Source organism: Argopecten irradians, chromosome 7, assembly GCF_041381155.1.
Source record: "Argopecten irradians isolate NY chromosome 7, Ai_NY, whole genome shotgun sequence".
In the NCBI taxonomy this organism is placed as follows: domain Eukaryota; kingdom Metazoa; phylum Mollusca; class Bivalvia; order Pectinida; family Pectinidae; genus Argopecten; species Argopecten irradians.
Genome location: NC_091140.1, coordinates 17,207,302 through 17,224,032, shown reverse-complemented (window position 1 = coordinate 17,224,032; position 16,731 = coordinate 17,207,302). Strand labels below are relative to the sequence as shown.

The window sequence follows — 16,731 nt, the reverse complement described above, 5'->3', positions numbered from 1 at the left end:
GGCTTCTGTTAATGAACAAAATCTATTTTTGGAAAGGATTTGTATATTAAGGTTTGCCTGTGGTCTGATCGATTTGTTAAAACTTTATTATTTTATGATTTATGTTGTATTTAAGTTAATGGTTTTTGTATTACTGATAAAATATTTTGAAATGAAAAACATAATATTCTAATAATATTGCCATCGTCAAGCTACTGTACATATCATGACGTGAAAGTAATTAGTGGGGTACAGGGTAAGGGGTAAGGTACAGGCTAATTCAAACACGATCAAATTAAGCAATACGTAAAATGATACAACAATATCCATCTAAATTATTACAAGAATAAAAGAATCTCTACGTATAGCGGATTGCGTATTTCCCATGGAGAGGTGTTTTCAAATATTAGCCACACCTGATTAGATAATTTTGGGAAAATTGAGTTCTCAATCCAACGTGGGCCCAAGTCATTTAATTCGGCTATGGTGGCTGATATCGGCCACGTCGACAGTGCGACAATGCACCATACGACAGTGCGACAATGCACCATACGACAGCGAGACAATGCACCATGTGACAGTGCGATAATGCGCCATGCGACAGAAACGCCATGCGACAGAAACACACTGCCGCGTGGCGCAATGTGGCGCTGTCGAATGGCACATTGTCGCACTGTCGCTGTTCACAGTGCCGCACTGTCACATGGCGAGGTCGCCAATGCCACAGCGCGACATATCATATACACATGCCAGTCTTCTACTATTGAGATTCTACATACATCTATATGTTTGTGATGTAAGTCTGTTTCTACTCTTGAGACGCACGCCTGGAGCTTGCTTATGGGACAGCGAAAATAGTCGTTGCCTTAAGCTTGGTCCCCATCAGCTCGAGATGGACGGAAATGAAGAAGAGAACTCCGATGGGGAGATGGAGCCGGAGTACTCCGGTTTGGAGCAGCCCCCTCTCACACGTATGCTAAAGAACATTTTGTCAGAGTACCCTGATGATGGGCAGATATTAAAGGTAACCACTCGTGTGTGGCCGGGCTGGATGTCTGGATGGGCCAGTTGTGTGATATATATTAAATGTTTCTGGTTTCAGTTGAGGTACAGTACAATGTATGAATTGTAACTGTTATGTCAGCCATGACCTTCCAAAAAGTATGTTAGGATCCGGAAGAGACGTAAATCTCAGTGGATCTAAAAGTTCATATTCATGTTTTTGTGCATGCACATCTTCATTATGTTAAAACAAATGCTTCAGATTTAAACGTTCACGTCACATAGTTGTTATCACCTCAATTTGGAATATGATTAAAAATTATGGTGTTTTGATTTCACTTTAAGACAATATCGGAGGAATTGAATATACTGTTCGATCGAGTTATTGTCCTTTGCCCTTTTGAGGGTATAACTATATCCTGTCTGTCCACCTATATATTTACAGCGGAGTGAAATGTATGGCCTAGGAGTTAAAGATGCTCCGCCGCCGACAGAGCATAAATGATATTCTTCATTTGAACTATAATTGGTGTTTAATCGTGTATAGATAAGCCTGATTAAAACAAAACATAATATGAAATAATTTATTTCGCCTTTGGTGCATGCGCAATCAGTATTTCATGCCATGTAGGATACAGTGCCACGGAATTTTTTCGGGATGCAATTACTTATTTTTCATATTTTTAACTTGAATCAAAATTAGAATCTCAAACTTGTTAACGATGGTAATGTTGTAAAGTAAGTAACTTTTGTAACTGAAGAAAAATACAAAATCGTCTCCTCCTGTTTTTGATAGTGAAAAAATACCATTTGTCAGCGGTGGAGCATCTTTAATTGAATATAATAGCTAAGAGGACTTCAAGGCGGAACATTTCTTGATGGATTGTCCGATTAAAAACGGAATCACAAGGTTATTGGAATTATATCCCCGGAATCACCAATTTCAGAACATTTACCTAATAAGGTAAAAAAAACTCTCACAAAATAAAACCTGATTATTTAAGCTTTAATGACTTTTGTTTGACTTTGATAATACAGGAGTTGATACAGAATGCTGAGGATGCAGGTGCCTCAGTGGTAAAGATAATGTTTGACGGCAGAAATGTCAACCAGGAGCCTTGCAGTGAGAAGCCTTTTAATAAGTACTTTCAGGTAGGTTTTAAGTCCTTTCCAATAATCCACATAATCCAATCTTCTGACATGATGAATCAATGTAGACAGACAATACAGAAAATGAAAAAGTAATTGAAACAGTTCTTATACCAACAAGATAACAACTGCCAGGAAAGTTTTTTGATGTTGTGGAGTGGGGAGGAGGGTTTGTGGTGTGTGTTGTGTTATCGGGGATCACCAGTTCTGTCTCTGTCCCAAGTTCAGATGAAGAACTTACTGAGTTTGTTCTATTAAATGACACTGAGTTAAATTTACAAAAACATGATATGCTTGATTCCTTTAAAAGGTTTTAAGTATTGACCAAAGGATTTTATAATAACATGGAGTGAAATGATCAGGTAGCAAGTGAGCGATAATCTGGCTTTCCTCTGCCTTCTTACCTTTACAATTGTCCGTAAACAATCCTGACCGTGAATACGGCATTAATAAAAAAAAACCTATATTTTAATAAAATATTTTCAGCCATCAGTATTTGAAGATGATATTATTTATTACTTTCAGGGACCAGCTTTATTTTTCTACAACAATGCTGTCTTCTCAGAAGAAGATTGGAGGGGTATAAAGATGTTGTACAGTAGCGTAAAGGAGTTGGATCCGTTAAAAGTAGGACGATTCGGACTTGGCTTCAAATCTGTTTTTCATATCACAGGTAATAACATATAAGGCATTAAGTTGTGTTTGAAAGAACTTTATATGGTAGTGGTATACACTGCCAGGATAGTGTTACCATACATGCAACACAAATTTCCAAGGGACATGATGACATGAACTACAGTCCCTGTCTTACGTGACAAGCGACCATGTTTTTACAACCCAAACATCATAAAAAGTCTGTTTTGAGCGACTTTTCATTCGCCTGAGGCCATAATTATGATAGATAAAGAGGTGTGAACATCGAACTAAACATTGACTGTTGACTACGAGTACATTACTGTGTAACCAGTTTTGACGGATCATGAAAGATCGTTTTTTCCACAAAACTTTGCCTTAAGCTATTAAAAAGGCTAGATATCATTCAGATATCTCTCAATACTAAACAATGGTAAACATTGACGATTAATAACAGAACACATTAAATAAATCGGCATGTTATATTTTGCCTACCGTATCACCCTATGCTTTGGCGTGGGTGACTCTCTTCTTGTTTGGTACATGGCATTTACGACCAAACATAATTTCCTTCTTTGATATGAGTAAACAGTCATTATAACTGCCATCCCAAAGTCAGAACCCTATATTTTCTTCATTACACCAAAAAGTCTTGTGAAAACAAATGCACGCGTCTTGGGCTTCTGTAATGGCCGTCATATGTTAGCAGTGTACAGTAGATTTGTAAAATTTAGCAAAATAAAGCCTAGGTTTTAAAATGGTTCTACTGTACAGTAGTAATGTTGGTTTTTTTCTTAATTTACACAACATCTGCAATTGTTTTGCAATGGTTGTTTTCTGACAAGTGTGATTTTTGTATTTTTTTTCTTCAAGCCTGAAAAACCATGACACACAAATATTTTTTTTAATTGCAAAAAAATCGAGATTTTTAACCCAAAATTGCACCCCCTCCAGATAGATTTTTTTTCTTGAACAAAGTTTAAAACCAAGCATCAATGTATGTAATTTATAACTAGATATAAATGGTTTTTAATTTAATAAAAAATTAAATATTTTTTTTATTTTTTTTTAATTTTTTTTTATTATCATTTTTTTATCTTTTAAAAAATCAGGTAATTGATATATTTATAATGAAGAATAAATTAACAGACAATTAAAGACAGATTTTTGTACAGTGATGTTGCGGATGAACTTGGACTGCCTTAAGTGACTCCCTGTCTTATGTGACTTTTTTGTGATGGTCCCTTGGAAAGTCACATAAGACACATTTGGGATCGAAAAAAAGCTCAAACCTTTATATAAATTTCTTTCCCTGAAATATCAAGCCAGAGGAATGTTCGGCACTGGAAACACCTTTTACAAGATATGTATAAAGAAAGTTTAACGCAGAAAAATATTAAATTTAGAAAAATACGTGTACGTAGAAACATGTGGTGAATACAAGATAATACATACATACAATGAACATACATGTGGTGATTACAACGTAAGAAAATGGATTCATAGTTCTGTTAAAATTTGGTATAAAGAGTTATTAATAAACAGCCAGTATTAACAACACTAATGAAATTTCACTTCAACACAATCGTTGTCCTAATTTGATATAGGTATGTACTGCTAGAAATATTTCTTCGTTTTTTTTGTATTGAATAGCTATCATCTCCCCAAAGTAAAGTTTTTTCAGTAAGAATTATATCTAATTGATGTAGTGTATTTTGTCTTATTGTAGTATAGTTAGAACATGATAATAAACAACAAGAGGCCCAGAGGGCCTGTATCGCTCACCTGGTTTTTTGTTAGTAATTATCACAAGACTCAGACAATTAGAAAAATAAGCAAAATTGACTCCCAAAGTTTAATTTTGAATCACAACCATACAATGATGCTATTGATACCATACAAATATGCTATCCAATACATAGGTTCAGAGACAAAGTAATTTATATGAAAATAGTAGCCTAATTGACCTTTTGACCTCGCATCTATTGCCGTCTAAGGCCCCGGGGGTCAGCCCTATCATTTGTACAATTTCAAATCCCAACCCTATAAGGATGCTACCATTGCATTATAAGTGCTCTTCCATTCTTAGTTGCAGAGAAGAAGTCGTTTATATGGAAATAGCTAAATTGACCCCTTTTGACCCCACCCTTCAGGCCCCCGGGGGGTCAGCCCCATCATTTGCAAAATTTTGAATCCAAACCCTATAAGGATGTAACCATTGCATTATGAGCGTAATCCCATGTTAAGTTGCAGAGAAAGTCATTTATATGGAAATTGACCACTTTTGACCCCGCCCCTCAGGCCCCCGGGGGGTCAGCCCTATCATTTGCACAATTTTGAATTCCCACACTATAAGGATACTACCATTGTATTATGGGTGCTATACCGTGCTTAGTTTCAGAGAAGAAGTCGTTTATATGGAAATAGCCAAATTGGCCACTTTCGACCCCGCCCCTCAGGCCCCCTGGGGGTCAGCCCCATCATTTGCACAATTTTGAATCCCCACCCTATAAATATGCTACCATTGCATTATGGGTGCTATACCATGCTTAGTTTCAGAGAAGAAGTCGTTTATATGGAAATAGCCAAATTGGCCCCTTTTGACCCCGCCCCTCAGGCCCCCTGGGGGTCAGCCCCATCATTTGTACAATTTTGAATCCCCATCCTATAAGGATGCTACCATTGCATTATGGGTGCTATCCCATGCTTGGTTTCAGAGAAGAAGTCGTTTATATGGAAATAGCCAAATTGAACCCTTTTGACCCCGCCCCTCAGGCCCCCCGGGGGTCAGCCACATCATTTGTACAATTTTGAATCCCCAACCTATAAAGATACTACCATTGCATTATGAGTGCTATCTCATGCTTAGTTTCAGAGAAGAAGTCGTTTATATGGAAATAGCCAAATTGACCCCATTTGACCCCGCCCCTCAGGCCCCCGGGGGTCAGCCCCATCATTTGTACAATTTTGAATCCCCACCCTATAAGGATGCTACCATTGCATTATGGGTGCTATCCCATGCTTGGTTTCAGAGAAGAAGTCGTTTATATGGAAATAGCCAAATTGACCCCTTTTGACCCCGCCCCTCAGGCCCCCGGGGGGGTCAGCCACATCATTTGTACAATTTTTAATCCCTACCCTATAACGATACTACCATTGCATTATGAGTGCTATCTCATGCTTAGTTTCAGAGAAGAAGTCGTTTATATGGAAATAGCCAAATTGACCCCATTTGACCCCGCCCCTCAGGCCCCCGGGGGGTCAGCCCCATCATTTGTACAATTTTGAATCCCCACCCTATAAGGATGCTACCATTGCATTATGGGTGCTATCCCATGCTTGGTTTCAGAGAAGAAGTCGTTTATATGGAAATAGCCAAATTGACCCCATTTGACCCCGCCCCTCAGGCCCCCGGGGGGTCAGCCCCATCATTTGTACAATTTTGAATCCCCACCCTATAAGGATGCTACCATTGCATTATGGGTGCTATCCCATGCTTGGTTTCAGAGAAGAAGTCGTTTATATGGAAATAGCCAAATTGACCCCTTTTGGCCCCGCCCCTCAGGCCCCTGGGGGGTCAGCCCCATCATTTGTACAATTTTCAGTTAGTAGCCCATAAGGATGCTACCAGCCAAATTTTGTTGAAATCCGACCAGCGGTTATGGAGAAGAAGTCGATTGTTGACGGACGGACGGACGGACGGACGACGGACGACGGACGACGGACGACGGACGACGGACGACGGACGCCGGACGCCACGGTATGGCATAAGCTCACCTTGGTCCTTCGGACCAGGTGAGCTAAAAATGATGATAAGTTTCGACTAAACCACAGGTACAAAGTGGACTATTTTCTAAGTTTCTTATATATAAATGATGTTTGAGATTACTACATTTTAGTCTTAAGCGAGTGTGTAAAATTTGAAGATTTCTAACTCCTGAGTTAAAATATAATGGGGGTTTATTTATACTTTTTTGCAAAAAGCGTTTAATTATGCCAATAGACGGATTTTCACGAATTTCTACTGGTAACGAATTCCATAACTTAATTGAAGAATTTAAAAAAGAATCTTTATGAAATTGTGTTTTGCAATTTAATAGCTGTAAATTGTCTGAATGTCTAGTATTATACATATGACCTTCTGATACCTTATTTGGAATTATACGTGATAGATAATCTCGAGTTTTCCCATGATACATTTTGTGGAACTGCAAAATTTTTATGATTTTCTCTTCTTTTAGATAATTTTTCCCAGCCTAAATCTTTATACAATAGACTTATACTTGATAATTTGGTAGCACCTGTTACTATTTTTGCTGCGTCCAATTGTATATTTTCTAAATTTTAGCATATATAATTTGGTAGGTTGTCCCATACAAAATCAGAATATTCTAGAATCGGTCTTATAAATGAAAAGTAGATAGTTTGGAGAGAGTTCCTATCTAGAGTATATCTTAAACTTCTTAAGACACCTATCCTTGGAGAAACTTTTTTTAAAATATAATCTATGTGATTTTTCCATGTACCATCTTCATTTAATACAACTCCTAAATGTTTGTGGGATTTTACATTTGATACATTAGTATTATTCATAATTTTGGGGTCGTAGTGTCTATGTGTTGTTTTCCTAGTTATCAATAATGATTCTGTTTTTTTTTCTGGATTAAACGTACTAACCATTGGTTTGCCCATGCGTGTATCTTTAAAAGGTCATAATTAATGGTATCAACAACAAATGTAGGATTATCAACTGTTATATACAAGGCAGTGTCATCAGCAAACAATTTAATTTTACAATTGATATCTTTCACTATATCATTAATATAAACAAGAAAGAAGAGTGGACCTAAAATTGAACCTAGAGGTACGCCTGCCTTAATAGTATATGTGTCTCAGAAGAAGTACCGTTAATTACAACTTTTGATGTCTATCAGATAAATAATTTTCACACCAAGATAATAATTTCCCAGAGATACCAGATTGTTTCAATTTAAATATCAAACCCCTATGCCAAACTCGATCGAATGCTTTGCTTATGTCACAGAATACAGCTATAACTTCCTTCCCCGTATCTAAAGTCCTCCCAATTTCGTTTGTAACATCTAATAATTGGTTAGTTGCAGAATCTCCAGGCGTAAAACCTGACTTACTTTTTGTTGGTAATAGGTTCGATTGAAGTACTACCTTACTTGAGTGAAGTAATATCGTTAGGTTCACTTACATGTATGTAGTATTGTGCTTGTGTGAAGTAACACGGGGAGTACCCGTATGTAAAAACATGTGCTGAATAAATCTGACAGTGTTCGACGACCGTCTGCTAGTCTTTATTGACAAAACCTGTAACATGGTGTCAGAAGTGGTTTAAACGTGGACAAGAGTGTTGCATGAAGACACCAGAAGATCCACAACCCAAGTTGTAAGTGAAGAAACCGATGTCATGGCTAAATTTTCGCCACCGGAGAACTTCAACTTTAGCGCCCCGGTAGAATGGCCGGATTGGAAACAGCGGTTCGCGCGCTATCGCATGGCGACAAAGCTCTACAAAGATGAGGAAGAAGTGCAAGTAAGTGCGCTCATATATGCAATGGGTAAACAAGCGGAACACGTGTTCAAGTCATTTGCATTTACCAACGCCGGTGATGAGGCAAAATACGAGACAGTTCTTGAAAAATTTGACACATATTTCGTACCAAAACGAAACGTGATTCATGAGAGGGCTAGATTTCATATGAGAACTCAAAATCCAGGGGAATCAATTGAGGCCTTCGTTCGCGCACTGTATGAAATAGCGGAGAACTGTGATTTCACAAGTAAAGACGAACAGATCAGAGATAGGCTCGTGATAGGGATTTCTGACAAATCTATAACAGAGAAATTACAGATGAATCCAGATTTAACTCTCGATACAGCACTGCAGACAGCGTGACAGGCTGAGCTCGTGAAATCTCAAATGAAGGAACAAGGTCACAGGATGGTCGAAGAAATAAAACGAAACTCTAAAGGACAAAGGACTGCATACAAACCTAGACCAAAACAACATACAAAGGCCACACAGCAACACAAACAACAGCAACAACAATCCACAGGTAGTACATGTACTCGGTGTAACCGCACTCATGGCAGTAGTGATGTGTGCCCAGCTTACGGTAAGCGGTGTAATGAATGTAAAAAGTACAACCATTTCGCAGTGTGTTGTCGATCAAAAACTACACATGTACAGAAACAAGTCCGAGAAGTGGTGTATGAGACAGATGATCAGCAGCCATTCTTTTTGGGATCTATTACCTGTGAGGATAATGGAGAACCATGGACAGTCACACTATGTATAGCCAGATCTCCAATTACCATGAAAATTGACACAGGAGCAGACATTAGTGTAATTTCTGAATCAACATACAATCACTTACAGGAAAGACCAAAACTGTGTGGAGTCAGTTCAACATTACAAAGTCCTGGGGGAAAACTGTCAACAGTTGGAAAGTTCAAGACCAACACCAAGTTCAAGGGCAATCAGTACAAGTTTGATGTATATGTTGTCCGTGGTACAGAGGCGACAAATCTGTTAGGCAGGAATGTTGCAGTTCAAATGGGTCTAATTAAAAGACTTAATGAAGTGACTATTGATAATGAAGTATTTGGTTCTACAGGTCTTGTAGATTGTGAACCAGTAACAATCAAGATGAAACCTGATATCACGCCATACTGTGTCACAACAGCTCGTCGAGTACCATTCCCACTCTTGGAAAAAGTGGAAAAGGAACTAGTCAGAATGGAAAAGGACGGTATTATAGAAAAAGTCACAGATCCTACTGATTGGTGCGCTCCAATGGTTCCGGTAATCAAGAAAAATGGAAATGTGAGGATATGTGTTGACTTGAAAAAGCTGAATGAAGGCGTGAAACGCGAACATTTGATGTTGCCAACACTCGATGATATTTCGCCAAAACTGGTGGGAGCTACCATATTCTCGAAGTTGGACGCAAGTAGTGGGTTTTATCAGATACCATTACATCCTGAGAGTTCGAGGTTGACCACATTCATAACACCTTTTGGGCGTTTTTGTTTTCGCCGCGTTCCCTTCGGAATAACCTCTGCGCCAGAAATATTTCAACGGAAAATGACAGAATTATTGTCTGGTTTGGATGGAGTTGAGGCCATTATTGACGATACACTTATCTATGGCAAAACCTTAGAGGAACATGATCAACGTTTGAAGATGGTTATGGAGAGAATCCAAAAATCAGGATTAAAGTTGAACAAGGACAAATGCGAGTTTGGCAAATCACATATTGAATATTTTGGCCACGTGATCAGTGACAAGGGAATATCGCCGAATCCAAAACGTGTCGAGGCCATTCGTGATTTGGAATCTCCGAGAGATATCACTGAGCTCCGTCGTATTATCGGAATGATAAACTACCTCGGGAGATTTCTACCTGACCTCTCTACCATTATGAAGCCAATGACCGACTTGCTCAAGTCTGACCAAGTTTGGAATTGGACAACTATGCAACAAAAAGCATTTGATGACGTGAAAGAAAAGCTTACAGACACGCCAGTACTTTCATTCTATGACGCGACTAAGCCTATAGTAGTCAGTGCTGATGCAAGCAGCTATGGACTCGGTGCAGCACTATTTCAGCAGGATGGTGATGAATTACAACCCATCGCGTTTTGTTCACGAACATTGACATCTGCGGAAACAAAATATGCTCAAATAGAGAAGGAGTGTCTCGCGTCAGTGTGGGCTTGTGAGAAGTTTGAGAGGTATCTAGTTGGCCTACATGGATTCAAAATCCTGACAGATCACAAACCGTTAGTACCCCTTATGAACAAGCAAGATCTTGACAAAACACCGCTGCGATGTCAACGCTTACTAATGAGACTACGCCGATTCAATGTCACAGCTGAACATGTACCAGGAAAATTGCTAGTCGTACCAGACACCCTGTCGCGCAGTCCAATGAAGTCAACAGAGACTCATGTTGAAATGGAGGATGACGTAGAATTGTATGTCAACTCTGTCAAGTCATGTCAACCTATTTCAGACAGAAAGCTATTCAGCATTCGGCAAGCATTGGCTGATGACAAATATGCTCAGAAAGCAATTCACTTTACAAAGCTAGGATGGCCAGATCGTATAACAGGCCTGGAGGAAGGTATGGAAGGATACTTCGCAGCACGTGGTGAGTTAACGATATCAGACGGCCTACTGTTGTACAGAGATCGGATCGTCATACCGGAATGTCAGAGATCTGAGGTCCTTGAGACAATACACGAGGGACACGAAATCTCGCGAACGCGCCGCAACATCTGTATGGTGGCCAGGAATCAATAAGGATATAAAGGCAAGAGTGGAGAACTGTCAGTTCTGTCAAACACATAGATCATCACAGAGGAAAGAACCTTTGATAACAAAACCATTACCTGGACGTCCATGGGAGAAGATATCTGCAGACTTGTGTGACTTTGAAAACAAAAGTTATTTGGTGGTCATGGACTACTTTTCAAGGTAAGGAACTTGCATACTTACCTAGTACATCCAGTGCTAATGTCATAGGAAAGCTAAAGAATATCTTCGCGCGTTGGGGCGTACCTGTAGAATTTGTGTCTGACAATGGGCCACAATTTGCTTCAAAGGAATTCAATGAATTTGCAGTTGATTATAACTTTCAACAAACATTTTCTAGTCCGCATTACCCACAGTCAAACCGATGATTGTGTCTGGTAAAACGCTTCTAGTTATAAACCCCTACACAACCTACTCTGACAAGGTATGCACCAGCTTCCAGCTGAACAGGTTAGCCAAATACAAGGGAATGGACATGGATGCCTTCAGGGACGCGTTTAACAATGTTTTTGGGTTTGGAGAGGAAACAATTGTAAACGGAGAGTACAAAGGAACTCTGTTTAGGTTTCCTCTTCGACAGATCGGTACAGAGCTGTCAGGGAATGTGTATAACGAGGAGAAAATTGAGAACCTTTTTGATTCATTTACAACTGAAGCACCAAGTACCCTGCTGTTTCTGAAAAACCTGGAGGAAATGATTTTATACAGACAAAATAACTGTGCTGAGCCGCAGTACAGGGTACAGATCCAGGACCTAAAATCTGAAATTCGATCAGTAAAGAAACGACGGCATTTCAGCAAGAAACTACAAAGAAGCAAAACCTCAAGTGACTTGAAATGTAGCCTGCTTGTGAATATAAGAGTAGAGACACTCAACCGTCGTGGTGTGGCAAAGATTGAGAACAAGTCATGGTTCATTGTTAATGCCGTGTTAGGAAAAACCATGTCCCCGGAATTCCGTAAACTTTCCAAAGATAAGGACTTGTCCTACAGTCCTTACGTTGGAATTGCTATTCCGTATGAGGACACAATGGACTTCCAAGGTCACATCTTCTGTTTCCTTCCTCTTCCTTTGGAGAAGCGCAGTCCAACAGGATTCCCGGTTCATGTAAACGGCTTTTTTGCTTTGAGCCAGAACAGACGGCATGTAAAGTGGCCATCAGCTGATTTGAAACAGTCGGCCATTAACTTTGACAAATCACTTCAGTGGAATCAGGCTTTGATAAGGGAAGCTCTTTCGCAGGTCTACTTGATCATGGTACAACAGCTGATCAGTAGAAGTACAGAGGAACATAATCCAGGTGACTTGGTAAAAGTAGTATACAGATCTATACCCCGTCTCGATGATGTGGATGTAAAGTGGCGTATTATCCTGGACCCATTTCTGGCAAGCCTTCTGAAGACAAACTTTGTCTTCACTGAGAACAACGGGGGCCAATGGATACATCACAGGGATGCAGTATTCGAATGTCCTAAATCTGGGACAGGTAGGTCTTTGAAAGTGTTTTCGTGTTTCCTCGTACTGTAAATATGTAATGCTCGCGAGGGAAAAATTACGCTAATTACGTAAAGACATTTAGCAAAACTGCTTTACTAAACTGTGGTTGTACACACTTTTGAGGTGATTGTCATGGCAATTGCTTTAGTAAGAAGCACTTGCTAACATATTTTGTCATTTTACTCGTTTGGCAACTTCTTTATAGAGTAACTGCTTTGTCATCCTTACGCGTGGCCCATATCAGCCGTATTGGCGAGTGTCTGGCTTTTGAGGCAATTAAGATTCCACACCGATATCTATCCGAGTTAGACGCCGAACAGGTCTGCTGATTAAATGACCTTTGAAACCAAAACGATATTTCACGACACTTTACCAAACAAAGGCGATTACAGTTATATACAAATAACATAGCCATAGGTCGTAACAAGTTATTGTACGGTTAGTAACTGTAAATAATTTTGAGAGCCGGATGGGGAGAGGTTACATCCCTAGGAGGGGGACAACCAAATGATAGCTAGATTATCTCCCCTTAGTTTGAAACTTAATCAGACATGTAGTAGAGACAAAAAAATCGAGCCAAATTTTAGTGATTTTTTCCCCTCAATATACTAGGGACTGGTAGCTAGTCTAGGAGGAAAGCTATAATTTAATGCAGGCATTCAACTCACCTATAATCTCTCATTATATGCCCCTACCCAGGGAAAACCCAAATCTTCACATAATACCTGATATTATTTAAGATGAATAAACATGAGTATCAGATTTTATTCAACGTATATTGAGTTACTTCACTGAAAGCCTATTTTCATTCAAACGCCAACATTAGCCACAGATTGTGTCACCTACCAATGATTCTACTAAGAAAAGCGTCGTAAAATATCGTTTGTTTCGAAGGTCATTTAATCAGTACACGTATACAGCGTCTAACTCGGATAGATATCGGCGTGGAATGTTAATTGTCTCAAAAGCCAGACATTCGCCAACACGGCTGATATGGGCCATGCGTAAGAATGACAAAACAGTTACTTTAGTAAAACAGTCGCCAAACGAGTAAAATGACAAAACATGTTGGCAAGGGCTTTTTAGGAAGCAGTTGCCATGACAATCACCACAGATGTGTGTACAACTACAGTTAAGTAAAGCTGTTGCCATGTCGGCTGATATGGGCCATCGTAGGTATCAGCACTTGATGGTCTTGTTGCATGCAATGAAAATGCCATTGTTTATCATGGGTGAGGTGTCTGTAGAAGGTAAACCTCTTTTTACGTACGGGGAATGCAGAGTATCCTAGCTGTGAAGTATGTGAGAATAATAAAGGTTTGATAGTATTTTGATAACAGACGCCTTTACGTATTTTGAATCTCTTGTTTAATTTTCTTCAAAAACTTCAGGCTGTGTATATATGTGTGATGAAATTACAGCTAGACTTGTCCCGGGTTGTGAAGGAAAGCTTGTGAAGGTAGATCTACCTGAGGGAATCAAACAGCACCTTGAAAAGATCAAATGTAAAGGTAAGAGAACATTATTATACAAAAAAATGTATGTACATGTACAAAACAGATAATATCATCAATCAATATATAACGGACAGATAGGATAACCATACGACAGGTACAGGACAGGTGAAGTCACCATACAATAGGTACAGGACAGGTGAGGTCACCATACAATAGGTACAGGACAGGTGAGGTCACCATACAATAGGTACAGGACAGGTGAGGTCACCATACAATAGGTACAGGACAGGTGAGGTCACCATACAATAGGTACAGGACAGGTGAGGTCACCATACAACAGGTACAGGACAGGTGAGGTCATCATACAACAGGTACAGGACAGGTGAGATCATCATACAACAGGTACAGGACAGGTGTGATCACCATACAACAGGTAGAGAACAGGTGAGGTCACCATACAACAGGTACACGATAGTTGGGGTCATCATACAACAGTTACATCACAGGTGAGGTCACCATACAACAGGTACAGAACAGGTAAGTTCACCATACATCAGGTACAGGACAGGTGAGGTCACCATACAACAGGTACAGAACAGGTGAGGGCATCATACACCAGATACAGGACAGGTGAGGTCATCATACAGCATATACAGGGCAAGTGATGTCGCCATACAACAAGTACAGGACAGGTGTGGTCACCATACAACAGGTACAGGATAGTTAAGGTCACCATACAACAGGTACAGGACAGGTGAGGTCACCATACAACAAGTACAGAACAGGTAAGGTCAACATACATCAGGTACAGGACAGGTAGGGTCACCATACAACAGGTGCAGTACAGGTAAGGTCACCATACATACAACAGGTACAGGACAGTTGAGATCATCATACATCAGGTACAGAAAAGGTAAGTTCACCATACAACATGTACATAGCAGGTAAGTTCACCATACAACAGGTACAGGACAGGTGAGGTCACCATACAACAGGTACAGGACAGGTGTGGTCACCATACAACAGGTACAGGACAGGTGAGGTCACCATACAATAGGTACAGAACAGGTGAGTGCACAATATATCAGGTACAGGACAAGTGAGGTCACCATACATCAGGTACAGAACAAGTGAGATCATCATACATGAGGTACAGAACAGGTGAGTGCACAATATATCAGGTACAGGGCAAGTGAGGTCACCATACAACAGGTACAGAACAGGTGAGTGCACAATATATCAGGTACAGGACAAGTGAGGTCACCATACATCAGGTACAGAACAAGTGAGATCATCATACATGAGGTACAGAACAGGTGAGTGCACAATATATCAGGTACAGGGAAAGTGAGGTCACCATACAACAGGTACAGAACAGGTGAGTGCACAATATATCAGGTACAGGGAAAGTGAGGTCACCATACAACAGGTACAGAACAGGTGAGATCATCATCATCATACATGAGGTACAGAACAGGTGAGTGCACAATATATCAGGTACAGGGCAAGTGAGGTCACCATACAACAGGTAGAGAACAGGTGAGATCATCATACATGAGGTACAGAACAGGTGAGTGCACAATATATCAGGTACAGGGCAAGTGAGGTCACCATACAACAGGTACAGAACAGGTGAGTGCACAATATATCAGGTACAGGGAAAGTGAGGTCACCATACAACAGGTAAAGAACAGGTGAGATCACCATACATCAGGTACAGAACAGGTGAGATCATCATACATGAGGTACAGAACAGGTGAGTGCACAATATATCAGGTACAGGGCAAGTGAGGTCACCATACAAGAGGTACAGAACAGGTGAGGTCACCATACAACAGTTACATGACAGGTGAGGTCACCATACAACAGGTACAGAACAGGTGATGTCACCATACAACAGGTACAGGACAGGTGAGGTCACCATTCATCAGATACAGGACAGGTGAGGTCACCATACAACAGGTACAGGACAGGTGAGGTCACCATACAACAGGTACAGTACAGGTGAGGTCACCATACAACAGGTACAGGACAGGTGAGTTCACCATACATCAGGTACAGGACAGGTGAGGTCACCATACAACAGGTACAGGACAGGTGAGGTCACCATACAACAGGTACAGTACAGGTGAGGTCACCATACAACAAGTACAGAACAGGTAAGTTCACCATACATCAGGTACAGGACAGGTGAGGTCACCATACAACAGGTACAGAACAGGTGAGGTCATCATACACCAGATACAGGACAGGTGAGGTCATCATACAGCATATACAGGGCAAGTGATGTCGCCATACAACAAGTACAGGACAGGTGTGGTCACCATACAACAGGTACAGGATAGTTAAGGTCACCATACAACAGGTACAGGACAGGTGAGGTCACCATACAACAAGTACAGAACAGGTAAGGTCAACATACATCAGGTACAGGACAGGTAGGGTCACCATACAACAGGTGCAGTACAGGTAAGGTCACCATACAACAGGTACAGGACAGTTGAGATCATCATACATCAGGTACAGAAAAGGTAAGTTCACCATACAACATGTACATAGCAGGTAAGTTCACCATACAACAGGTACAGGACAGGTGAGGTCACCATACAACAGGTACAGGACAGGTGTGGTCACCATACAACAGGTACAGGACAGGTGAGGTC

General features: G+C 40.3%; 1 protein-coding gene across 1 annotated transcript in view; it reads left to right on the top strand.

Annotated features, from left to right (window-relative positions):
- Positions 1 to 592: 592 nt before the first annotated feature.
- Positions 593 to 16,731, top strand: part of LOC138327053 (sacsin-like) — a 34,829-nt gene continuing 18,690 nt past the window's right edge. The window contains 5 exon segments of the mRNA XM_069273043.1: positions 593 to 1,003; positions 2,020 to 2,133; positions 2,656 to 2,803; positions 11,470 to 12,600; positions 13,988 to 14,122. Coding sequence (XP_069129144.1) covers positions 872 to 1,003; positions 2,020 to 2,133; positions 2,656 to 2,803; positions 11,470 to 12,600; positions 13,988 to 14,122 — 1,660 coding nt within the window. The 5' untranslated portion in view covers positions 593 to 871.